General features: G+C 41.8%; 1 protein-coding gene across 2 annotated transcripts in view; it reads right to left on the bottom strand.

Annotated features, from left to right (window-relative positions):
• The window catches only part of LOC126474163 (tumor protein p63-regulated gene 1-like protein), a 110,028-nt gene that overhangs the window by 68,578 nt on the left and 28,632 nt on the right, over window positions 1-12,818 (bottom strand). Inside the window, exon 4 of one of the 2 annotated variants that reach the window (XM_050101620.1) lies at window positions 3,842-3,979. The exons of the other annotated variant lie outside the window; for it this stretch is intronic. Within the exon in view, the coding sequence (XP_049957577.1) occupies window positions 3,842-3,979 (138 nt within the window). The remainder of the gene's footprint in view (window positions 1-3,841; window positions 3,980-12,818) is intronic. 2 annotated transcript variants of the gene reach the window in all.

Genomic DNA, 12,818 nt, shown 5'->3' with positions numbered 1-12,818 from the left:
AGGTCAAGGAACCCGAATATGACTGGGAAAGCAGTGTGCTGACTACATGTCCCTCCATACTGCATCCAATGATGCTACCAGCAGAGGATTACATGGCAGTCAATCGGGTTTGATCGGCCAATCTAGGGCCAGAACACAGATCTATACCTTACCTTTACTTTACTCAAGGAAGTATGATAGGACCATTACTGTTTAGCATATACAGGGTGATTGAAAAAAAAGTTTGCGAACTGTCAGGGCACATCGGACCTACACCAAGGATCAGTAATCAAATAGGAACTGGTGGCCACAAATGCCATGAAAATGTGCTACAGTCATGAGAAGGTATTGCTATACCAACAAAGGTGGAGCACAAGGAGACTGTCGCCACTCACGCCGTGGAATTGTTGGGAGTAACATGATTAGCTACATGTACCACAAAATGGCTAAGCTGCATTTGATTTATGGTGTGACCAACTGGTATCTATGAGAAGCCGTATGACTGTATCAAGCAAAATACCCTGACACAAAGGTGCTGCATTGCCGATTATGTGAGGTCGGCTCATTCCATGCGCACAAGCCAGATGCTGGTTGCCAATGAACAACCTGGACAGTTGTAGTGGAAGAAAGTGTTCCCGAAAGGGTGCAGGCCGAAGTGTCACAGTATGTGTCCTCTTCACTGATGAGGCTGCGTTCCCACTCGAGGGTGTGATGACCGTTCAAAACCTGTATACACGGGCAGGAATGAACCCTCATGCTACATGCAGGCATGCCTCACAATGCAAAATTTATCCCTAACGTGTGGGCTGGCACCTTTGGAGACCATTTGACTGGACCGTACTTTCTCCTGCATTGACTTGATAGTTGCAAGTGTCTCATAGTCCTCCGAGAAGTTCTTCTGGACATGCTGAATGATGTACCATACTTATTTGTACCCGCATTTGATTTCAGTACGACAGAGCCCCGGATTTTCAGCAGACAAGTGAGGGCACATCTGCAGGCAACCTTTCCCGGACACTGGATTTGTCACGGTATGTCAGTCACATGGCCACCAGAATCACCCGATCTGTCCCCAATTGTTTTTTTGCTTTGGGGGAGTCTGAAGTGCCCTATGTATTGAACACTTGTTACAATACCAATGGACCTAGTGGGCAGGATTGTTGTGGCAGCAGAATGTCTTTGAGATAGACCAGCTATCTTTCAGAGGGTGCACCGATCAATGCAGCGTCAATGTCAGGCATGTATCAATGCATCTAGACAAACTTTGAGCATCTCCTGCAGTAGGCGTCCGTTTGAAGCATGTGATTAAATAATTGCAACACCATTTACTTGCCTCATAGTGCGGAAGGCCTTTGCAACCCCCAGTTCCTATGTTTTTTTGAATCAACTTGTATATGCATTCCAATCAGATTAATGTGACCACCTGTCAAAAGCCTAAATAACCATTTTTTTGCCCTGCTGACATGCAGGAAGAGAGTAAAGGAGGTTCTGGAAAGTACCATTAGGAATTTTGAGCCATGCTGACTCCAGTGCTGTGGCAGGCTGCACTAGGTTGCTCAGTTGATGACCCATGTGTGAACAGCCCGACTGAGGTGGCTGCACAGAGTCTTATTTGATGTAAATCTGGGGAGTGCGGTAAACTCATCCTTGTGCTCTTTAAACCATGCATGTACTCTGCAAGCTGCCCGACACACTCCACAAACCTGCTGGCAGGTGCCATCGTGCCAAATAAAAAACAAATTGCATTTCACGATGGATGTGATTTCCGAGGATAGGAGCATACTTGTGTTGATCTACTTTGCCTTCCAGAATGAGCCACAAAATCATTCCCCGGGCCATAATGCTCCCTCCTCCAGCCTGGCCTCTTCTGACAACTGTATATACCAACAGTCATCTGTCAGATGGAGCAGAAGATGTGATTCATCTGAAAAGGCCACACATCACCACTCAGCCCGCTGGACATCAAATTCTGGTATTGGCATGCAGATTCCAGCCTTCATTGCCGATGGACAGCAGTCAGTGTGGGTGCATGAACCAGGCACTTGCTGTGGAGGCCCACACACAGCAACGTCTGCTGAATGGTCATAGAGGAAACTCTGTTGGTAGTCCCTGGGCAATCAGTTGCTCAACATTTGCATGTCTATTTGTTTGTACACAACTCCACAGCCATTGTTCACCCATCATCTATGCCTGTTGGCGCACCACAGTTACCCCAGTGCTGGGATTGGATAGTGCCATGTTGCTGTCCACAATAACCATTGCAGCATGTAAACAGTTTACAAACTTAGCCATTTTGGAAATGCTTCCTAACTTGGCCTGAAAGCCAATAATCTTGCTCTTATCGATGTCGGATAAATTTTTCTGTTTCCACATTACAACAACAACTGCACTGTTTCCTGCATCCCTCCTCCATTGGTAGTGCTGCCACCTGCTGTCTGTGAGTAGTTATAGCACAGTGATGTTGAATACAGGCAGGTGCCACATTAATGTGACTGGACTGTGTATAATGATCTAGTGGATAATCTCAGAAGTTCCATGAGGCCATCTCAAAGATTGTGGTAAATTGCAAGACGACCTGCAGAGGATCAATAACTGGTACAAGGACTGTCAGTCGACCCTGAATGTAAATAAATGTAAATATTGTGCATAAACGGATGAAAAAAAAAAAAAGATCATCAACCATATGATTACATTACTGACGAGAAATCACTGAAAACTGTAGCTGCTGTAAATTACCTCAGAGTAACAATCGAGAGTGACCTAAACAAGGAGTGACCATGTAAAACAAAAAGTAGGAAAAGCAGATCCACAGCTGAGAAACTCTTAAGGAAATGTAATTTATCTATGAAATAAGAGTCTTCTAAGACATTTGGTCAACTGATTCTTGAATATTGCTAATCAGTCTGGAACTCTTAGCAGGTTGTATATAGAAGAGAGAAAGATGAGCAGCATATTTTAGACAGTGCGAAAGCCTTACAGAGATAGTCAACAAACTCTGGTGTCAAAAACTACAATATAGGGGTTGTGTGAGAGAATTTAAAGTCCAAGACAGAACATTTCAAGAACAGTTGGGCAGCATATTACTTCCTCTGACATACATCTTGCAAAATGACCCCAACAAGTACATGTAAGAAATTGAGTTAAAACTCAGATTTACCAACAACCATTCTTCCTGTCCTCAGAGTCTTTCGTAGTGGCATGGTTCAATAAAATCTTCTTGGTTTACAAGCCATGTCATTTCAAATAAAACAATTGAGCTATCAAAAGCTAACACTTGAGCTTTCGATAACTGTCACCACTATCATCAGGACTTAAAATCAGTCGCTGAACACTGAGAAGATTTTATTGAACCATTCTTCTCTCTTGTCATTCACAAATGGAAGAGGGAAGTGGACAAAAGATAATGATACTACAAGTATCCTTTATCAAACACTTGGCGTGGCTTGCAACATACAGGTGTAACAGCAGATATAAATGGTTGGTTGAGTTTGGTATGTCTGTGGATGTTTGTGTGGGAGAGTTCACTTAAACTGGAGAAAGGTCAGTAGCTCAAACACTAGTGAAATTCTCTGCACTATTAGATGTCCCTCACAGGCCACGCATCAATCAACTGCAAGTGAATGAATGCCGATCCTCATATTTGCTTATTGCTGACATCCTAAAATTTTCAGAATCAAAACAGCTAACGCAGCTGCACGCCAACTACAGACTACAGCACTTACATAAATCTTAGAGCTTGATTTTCTTTTTTTCCATGCAAAATAAGAGTCTAAAGCTTTCTATGTAATTGCAAGCAGTTAGCAGTAACAAATGTCATCACACTATCTACGAAAAACAAGTGCCCAAGCACGAAGAGTGGTACCTGGGCTCAAAATTACGGATGTCAAATGGATTAGCACAGAACTCTGCAGATGCTGTGTGTGACCAGCGTTCCTGCAGAGGTCGCAGCAGACAGCCCTTCACGACTGTGACAACCCCCGTTGCTAGACCATTCAGCCTCCTACACACATGCACCACGTATTATAAACACAATGTAAGCCAGAAACACAACACAACGTATACATTTTAGCCACACAGTTACAGTAAGGCAAAGTACAATCCAGCCACACCAGAAATTTGACAGGCAGACATATAGCAACAGCCACTAAAAGATGGAGTAACCTATTTTGTAACAGTCAACTTTCTGAATGAAATTTTATGTAGGTGAAAAAGTAATATTTCAGATAACCCTCTGGTATTAACATGAATGTTTACCTAGCAGACAACTGCTACATCATTTCCAGTTTTACCTCATGTAGGATACTGACTCCAATTACAGACAAACTTATTGTTGAATTTTTACACCAAGAGTACAATCATTATACAAAACATACAAAAGAAATATTAGTCTTTGGTAAAACGTAAATAACAGAAGGAGTAAGAGGTAGCAAATCCCGAACGGCTGAAGGTTCAAGATGTCAACAAGGGTACAAACAAGACTAAAAGATTGCTAGCTTTCAGATAAATCCTCCTTCAGAGCTACAAAATACACATACACTCACAAACTTATAAGCACAAACACCTGCATGGCTACATGTCCTGGGAAACCACATATAACCCTATTCTGCCAACCTGTTTATGGACCATCTAGAGCAAATGTTCCTAGCTGCTCAAAATCCCAAATCACTTCGTTGACTCAGGCTCATTAATGACACCTTCATGATTTAGATCCCTTGCACTACAGTCTCAACACCTTCTCTCTCGTCAGCCTCACCTGTTTCTCCTCAGCCCACTGTGTCACCTTCCTGGACTTGGGCCTTCACTTCTTCAATGGCACCATAAAACCCCAGTTCACATCAAGCCCACTAACCATCAACTGTACACGCATTTTGATGACTGCCTTACCTTCCGCACTAAAACATCTAACATAGTGTGGCCACTTGTGGATGGCACATCTACAGTGACAAGCAATCCCTCAACTATTATGCTGAAGGCTTTACCAAGGTGTCCACAGAACACACTGTACCCCAAAAGCTAGTGCATAAACAGATTCCTGTGTCATACACTCTCAGGAATACCTGTAAAAGAGCATCACCATCATCCTGAATTGGAGCACTGTAACCATATCCTCTGCTGGGCTTCGACAACTTGCCTGTATGGAAATGGCGACCATCCTACTCATAATCATCCCTCAACTACCACAGTGGTATTCCATCACCCACACAATACATGAAATTTCCTAGTCCATCCTTATGCCATATCTGGTCTTAACCATTATCCAGAGGTCATACCTCTTTGGAACACACAAGTGCAACACCTGTCCAATGCAACCACCAGCAAATCCTAATACCCAGCCCTGTCACAGACTTATCCTACCCTGTACCAGAGACAGAGCTGCCTGTGAAAGCAGCCATGCCATATATCAGCTCTATTGTCAACTTCTGAGCAGTATTGCATGGGGGTATGAACACCAACGAGCTGTCTACCCAAATGAATGGTCAAATCCAAACTGTGGCCAAAAGAAGAGTTGATTAGACTTGGCCACTGTTTCTATGTTTTGATACAGTGTATCGATACGTGGAACTGTTTCAGTGTTTCAGAACGGCTGTGGTTCACTGTTTGAAAACAGTGGTGTTTCATTCCGCCCCTGTCTCGGATAACCGGACCAGATTCAATCTCGAGCAAGCCAGACACAGAAACTGTATCGTTGTTTCAAAATAAGGCTGTTTCAGTCCACCTGTGCTTGGAACGGACTAATTGTATCGAAACAGTGACGTTTCATTCCACTCTGTGTCGCACGAGATTCGGGCTTGGCACAGGTACTGAAACACAACATACCACATCGTGAAACACTTTCAAGAGTGTCGAAATCTTTTTGACAAGCAATAGCATGAAGCTTAAGATATCCGAAAATAAAGCTTCGTTTCTAGCTGATTGTCCTATTCCGAAATGGCGTAACATCGTAACATCTGCTTTACAAACACTAACCAAACAATAAAATAACACACACTATTCACATTCAAAATAATAAATATGTGAAAATCATTCAGTTAAATTACACTTTTTTTATAATATATGCTTCTCTGTTCATGTACAGTAGTCATAAGAAACACAAGTAAGCCTACAACATTTTGAATAAAAAAAGGCGTAGAGTGACAGTTATTTGACATATACATAAATTTGATGTAGGTATAATTGCAAGCAATCTGTTTGACATTATCACTGATAGTGTAATGGTGAATGGGAAGGGCTGGGAAGCATGGTGAATTTATAGTAACGGTTCGAAACACCTTGAAAGACAAAATTTTTTTCTGTTATATTTTGTTATTTATTCGAATTATTTGGCATTATTTGTGAGTCTATAGTCACTGTGCCTATTATCCGCAATGATTCCCCTTGTGTGCATGGAAATTAGCAGGATGTGTATATTACCCATACTAATGGAATATGGGAATCCCAGTAGCATATCCGTTGTTTCTGCAGTTTGCTCCCCATTTCCGTTCGTGGTGGTTCTTCTATCTTCAGCTATGGCTGTCCTCAGCCAATTGAAAAGTATGAACGTCACACGACACGAAAGCAGCGCATTTGCTGCAGGAAATACGAAACTGCCAAGACGCCTAAGTGATAGTTTCATACTTTCTGCGATATGATTAGCGCTCTCGCACCTCATTTGTGTTTATATGGATATACTTATATTGTAGACATTCAAGATGATAAAATGTGTAGGTTTATTAGATTACAAAACACAAACTGTTTCACTGTTTCGAAACAGCGTATCGAAACATTACATTGTACTGTTTCATTTGTATCGAAACAGTTACGTGTTTCAGTTTGCCCATCTCTAGAGTCGATCACCCAATGGCAGAACATATTGCTGAGCGCAATACACTCATCTGCAATGGCTGCTTCACAGCCTCTACCATCTTGACCGTTCTTGACAATGCCAGCTTCTCTGAATTGTATAGATGAGAACTGTCCTTGCAGCACATCTGTTGATCCCATAGTCCTCCTGCCTCAATGTTTACCAGCCTGTCCTACATCCACCTCCATCTCTGGTCTCATGACCCTCCCACTTCACTCATCTTGAACTCACACCCTGCAGTCTCTTTCTTGCAGTCTTTGCACTACCTCTCTTTTCCATTTCACTCCTTCACATCATTATGCGCTATAAACAACCATAGTCTTTCAACACCAAAGAAAATTTACTGGTAAATATCAACAAATAAGTGACTCAACAATCCAGCAAGTTGTTACTCTTATGTCTTTCATTATCCAAAAACAGTATTACAATTTCTTCTCCCCCAGTTAATAGTAACATACTGCCTTTGCTTGACTCTTGAGAGCCATAAGTTTTACTAATTTGTTTTCATGGCACAGACCATTATCAGTGTAAACTAGCACTATGGTTCCCATCACCATTATGATTTTCAAGGAATCATTTTATCAAGGAGATAACAAGTGCTTTAAAATATACAGCCTAATTTTGCATATTAAGTAACTTTTTTAATGCTTCATTCATCAGGAAACACATTACCCACAGGATAAACATGCCATTAAAAGCTACACAATGTTACATGAGACAGAAGGCTCCAAGTTTAGCTTTGAAAAATAACACATTTATTTGTCAATGTACTGTGAACATTTGACATACGAGTTACACCACATAATAAGTAATGATGTATTAAATATGTTAATTATATTCAGCTGAAAGATATACATTTTTTAGTTAGTTTATGGACTACTCCTTACACAGCTCCACATTATAAGTATTTATTCAATTAAAGTGCTTTAAACTGTTTGTTCCATGCAGTGCATAGTCAAACAATGAGAGACATTCAATAAGTACTGCAACACTTTTTTTCTCAGACAACTTCTGTTGAAAAAAATGTGGTATTTGCTGTGGGCCTTCATGGAATATTCCTACTTCAGTCCCTATAGTTTCACGAAGTTTCAACAAGTAGTGGTGCTATAAGTAGGCTTCAAAATGGCTTCTGTAATAGAGGGGTGTTCCAAGCAGAGAGTTGTCAATGAGTTTCTTTTGGTGGAACTCCAGAGCATCACAGCTATTCATAGGCACTTGCAGAATGTCTACAGAGACCTGCCAATGAACAAAAGCATGGTAAATCACTTGGCGAGGCATCTCTCATTATCGCAACAAGTGCATGCAAACCTACCCAATCACCTTTGTGCTGGCCAACCGCAAACAGCTATGACTCCTGGAACATTGGGACATGCGGACACACTCATCTGAAGTCACTTACGGATCACAATCTAAAACCTCGCTGCTCAACTGGATGTCTCTGCTGGTTGTGCTGATACAATCGTCCACCAGTTGGAGTACTCAAACATGTGTGCCCACTGGCTTCTTTGCTACCTAACAGGAGACCACAAAGAACAATGAAACACTTTGTGTGTGGAACTGTTTATATGTTATGAGGCTGAATGTTAAAATTTTTTGTCAAACATCTTCACACGTGATGAAACATGGGTTCATCAGTTCGAACTGAAAACGAAACAACAATCCATGGAATGGCGCCAAACGACCTCTTCTCCAAAGAAAAAGTTCAAAGTCGCATCCTCAGTCAGTAAGAGACTGTGGTGGTCTTCTGGGACTCTGAAGGATTTATTCTGTTTGATGTCCTCCCTCAAGATGCAGTAATCAACTCTGAAGTGTATTGTATTGTGCCACCCTCAGGAAATTGAAAAAATGATGTCAGTGTGCTTGTCACCACAAAAATGCAAATGAAGTTCTCCTTCACTATGATGATGCAAGGCCTCATTCAAGTCTGCCCACATGAGAGGAGCTCACAAAACTTCAACTGACTGTCCTCCCTCATCTTACACCTTCTGACTTCCCTCTATTTGGCCCAATGAAGGAGGCACTCCACGGTAAGCACTTGGTGGATGATGGGGAAGTTACTAATGCAGCAAGATTTTGGCTGATGTCAAGCAGTAGAGTTGTACCATGTGGGCATACAAGATCTCCCAGTAAGGTGGTGTAAGGCCATCACACTGAATGGAGATTATGTCGAAAAATAGGATTTTGTGGCCTGAAGAGTGGAGAATAATATGGTTTATTGGAATCCTGAGTAAAACCAACTTGTTTTCAGAAAAAAAGTGTTGCATTAGTTATTGAATGCCCCTGATATACATTTTATGGTGTGTTCATTATTTCATATATTACACACGAATGGGAAAAACAGACCCATGATTAAATTCAGCTGGAAATAAAGCAACTCAATTAAAATGAATTTATTGTGCAGCAAAATCATGTTGAAAACTTTTGTACAACTTTTTGCTAATAAACTGGCAGAAATTTAGCCAACTCTATCCACATCAATATGTGGATAAGTAGAATGGATGGGGTTTAAACTTATGTCAGTCTATGATTTTCTTCTCTCAACTCTTTAAATGCAACACAAACTCCGTGAACAACTTTTCTGTAAGTGGTACAGGTACACTATGTAAAAACAGCTTTGCTTCTCTTTTCTCCTGCCCTCTCACATTATTGACGATGTTGGGACAAACAATGAAGTTAAAAGACACTTCCAATTATGTGAAATGTCTCCAAATGTTAGCCAGTTTTACATGAACAAAGCCCTTTCATCAATGTAATACAGTAATACAAGAACGTCTACTGTAAGCACACTAATAATTGCCGTATTGAGGATGGCATTGCTATAAGCCATTACAATTGGCTTAAATGTTCATACCAAACTGGCTTTCATACACAACGAAGCACAATCTCAGTTACATTTACAAAAAAAAAATATCAATCATACATGAAGTCTAATGATGAAAAATCCATGATGGAAAAACAACAATATGAAATGGATAAACTGCTACTCATAACGCAGAAAACACATTGAGTGGCACACAGGTACATTGAAAGACTGCTAGATGTTATCAGCTATCGGAATATGTCCTTCCTTGGATGTTGACAATACACACACACACATTCACACATAAATAACTCACACACATAAGGTTACTGTTGTTTATGGGCACTAAGGCCCAACCAGTCGGCCCTTTGTGGCCGCGGACACAATGGTCATATGTATGTGTTTTACGCAAGAGTGAATGTGCACGTGTTTTGTCTACATTTGATGAAGGACTTCGTCCGATACCTAATAATATCTAGAAGTCTTCTTTCAATGTGCCTGTCTGCACTCATCACCTTCTCATCTACATGGTAAGTCGCACTCTTTCTATTTCATACAAGAATTTGGATGGTTCATAAAGCACAGAATGAAAAAGCCCTCACACAACTAACTTTTATATTTTGAATCCTTGGAAGGGATCATACATTGAAAAAAATTTAAGATCTGTAATTCAAGAGTTCAAAACGCATGCAACATTTACGTAATATATCTGAAATAAGGATGTTGAGAGTAGCATGCAGACCAAGCCATTTAATGTTTGAAAACTCAAATATTTTATTTACTATTATTAATTAATAGCCTCACATATACACTGATGAAAGGAACAATTATGACCACCTTCTTAATACGAGGGTTGTTTTTTAAGTGAGGGCCGTTTGCACGTATAGTCCCGTAGTTCGCGCGGACGCCACAACAAGCCACCGCGCCACTTGTCGGCATCCTTCCCATTCAGACTGATGCAAGTTGCAGCTCTGTAGCTGACGTGTACGCATCGCTGTGCTACTTTATAATGTTTACAATTATTCAATCACCCGCCGCGTGTGAGATACGGTCAGTGATACGTTTTTTGACCGCGAGAAGCCTATCAGCTGCAGAAATTCATCGTCAGTTAACAGAAGTTTATGGCTTGAATGCAATGAGTGAAGGTAAAGTGCGTCAATGGGTTAGAGAGTTTAAAAATGGCCGCCAAAACGTCGATGACGAAGAACGCCGGCCCTCTGTGATCACTGATGATTTGGTGGCTGCAGTTGAAACAAAGATTCGTGAGGACAGAAGATTCAGAATTTCCACTCTTTCTTTGGAATTTCCACAAGTTTCAAGATCGGTTTAGTACAAAATTGTGTCTGAAAACCTAAACTTTAAGAAACTGTGTTCTCGGTGGGTACCCAGACTCCTCACAGAGGACCACAAAGGGAAGAGATTTGCCACCTCATTGGACTTTTTGATTCGTGACGAGGAAGAAGGGGATGACATGTTGAGTCAAATTGTCACTGGAGATGAAACATGGGTGTCCCATATCACTCCTGAAAGCAAGCGACAATCAATGGAATGGCGACACACAACCTCACCCATCAAGGTGAAAGCCAAACAGACGCTGTCAAAGCGCAAGATTATGGCAACTGTGTTCTGAGACCGGCGCGGTGTTTTGCTAGTGGACTTTATGCCACGAGGAACGACAATCAACTCAGATGCCTACTGTGCAACTCTATAAGAAGCTCCGCAGAGCAATTTAAAACAAAAGGCGCAGCATGCTGACAAAAGGAGTTTTGCTCCTGCACGATAACGCTAGGCCTCATACCTCTCAAGACTCGGGATTTGATTGATTCTTTTGGCTGGGAAGTTTTGGACCATGCACCATACAGCCCCGACCTTGCTCCTAGCGATTTTCACCTTTCCCGGTACCTGAAACACCATCTTGGCGGGCAGCGCTTCAATGATGATGATGAAGTGAAAGCGGCTGTGAACTCTTGGCTGTCGGAGCAGGTGGCCAAATTCTTTGAAGAGGGAATTAAAAACTTAGTTGTACAGTATGACAAGTGCTTAAATAAACAAGGCAACTATGTAGAAAAATAGGTAAAAGTGTGTAGAATCAGAAAATAAAAGTTTTTTTACAAAAGTATTGATATCTTTTTTTAAAAATAAAAACGGCCCTTACTTAAAAAACAACCCTCGTAGTTTGTTCATACACACACACATCAAATAAAGTTTTGCATCAGCTCGGTTCCCAGAACTCCTGAAGATAGATATCGACAGTGGATATTGTATCACAGACACAATCCCTTCAACTGTTCACAGATGTCACTAAACCCGCCCATAGATGTAAACAACCACACATGAGCAGCGCCTATTAGACAGAGGGGGTCCGACGGCTGATCAGTTCCAGTCATTCCACCAGGAACGAGGTACACAGCTCATGTTGTCTGTAGTTCAACCATGCCTAGACAGTCAATACTGCGGTTAAATCACATCTGCATTGCTACAACAAGAGAAGTGTCCAGGAGCCTTGGAATGAAGCAAAGCGATGTTGTTCGGACATGGAGGAGATACAGAGAAACAAGAACTGTCGATGACGTGCCTCGCTCAGGCTGCCCAAGGGCTACTACTACTGCATTGGATGACCTCTATCTAAGATTATGGTTCGGAGGAACCCCGACAGCAACACCACCATGTTGAATAATGGTTTTCGTGCAATCGTGTTACGACTCAAACTGTGCGCAATAGGCTGCATGATGTGCAACTTCACTCCTGATATCCATGGCGAGGTCCACCTTTGCAACCACAACACCATGCAGCACAGTACAGATGGTCCCAACATGCTGAATGGACCGCTCAGGATTGGCATCACGTTCTCATGAACAACCAGACAATCGTCAGAGACATGTTTGGAGGCAACCTGGTCAGGCTGAACGCCTTAGACACACTGTCCAGCAAGTGCAGCAAGGTGGAGGTTCCCTGCTGTTTTGGGGTGGCATTATATGGGGTCGACATACACCACTGGTGGTCATGGAAGGCGCCGTAACGACTGTACGATACATGAATGCCATCCTCCGATCGATAGTGCAACCGTATCGGCAGCATATTGGTGAGGCATTCATCTTCATGGATGACAATTTGTGCCCCCATTGTACACGTCTTGTGAATGACTTCCTTCAGGATAATGACAACACTCGACTAGAGTGGCCAGCATGTTCTCCAGAC

This window comes from Schistocerca serialis, chromosome 4, assembly GCF_023864345.2.
Source record: "Schistocerca serialis cubense isolate TAMUIC-IGC-003099 chromosome 4, iqSchSeri2.2, whole genome shotgun sequence".
NCBI classification, from domain to species: domain Eukaryota; kingdom Metazoa; phylum Arthropoda; class Insecta; order Orthoptera; family Acrididae; genus Schistocerca; species Schistocerca serialis.
The sequence above is the reverse complement of the archived record's forward strand: the minus strand, read 5'-3'. Positions and strand labels throughout refer to the sequence as shown.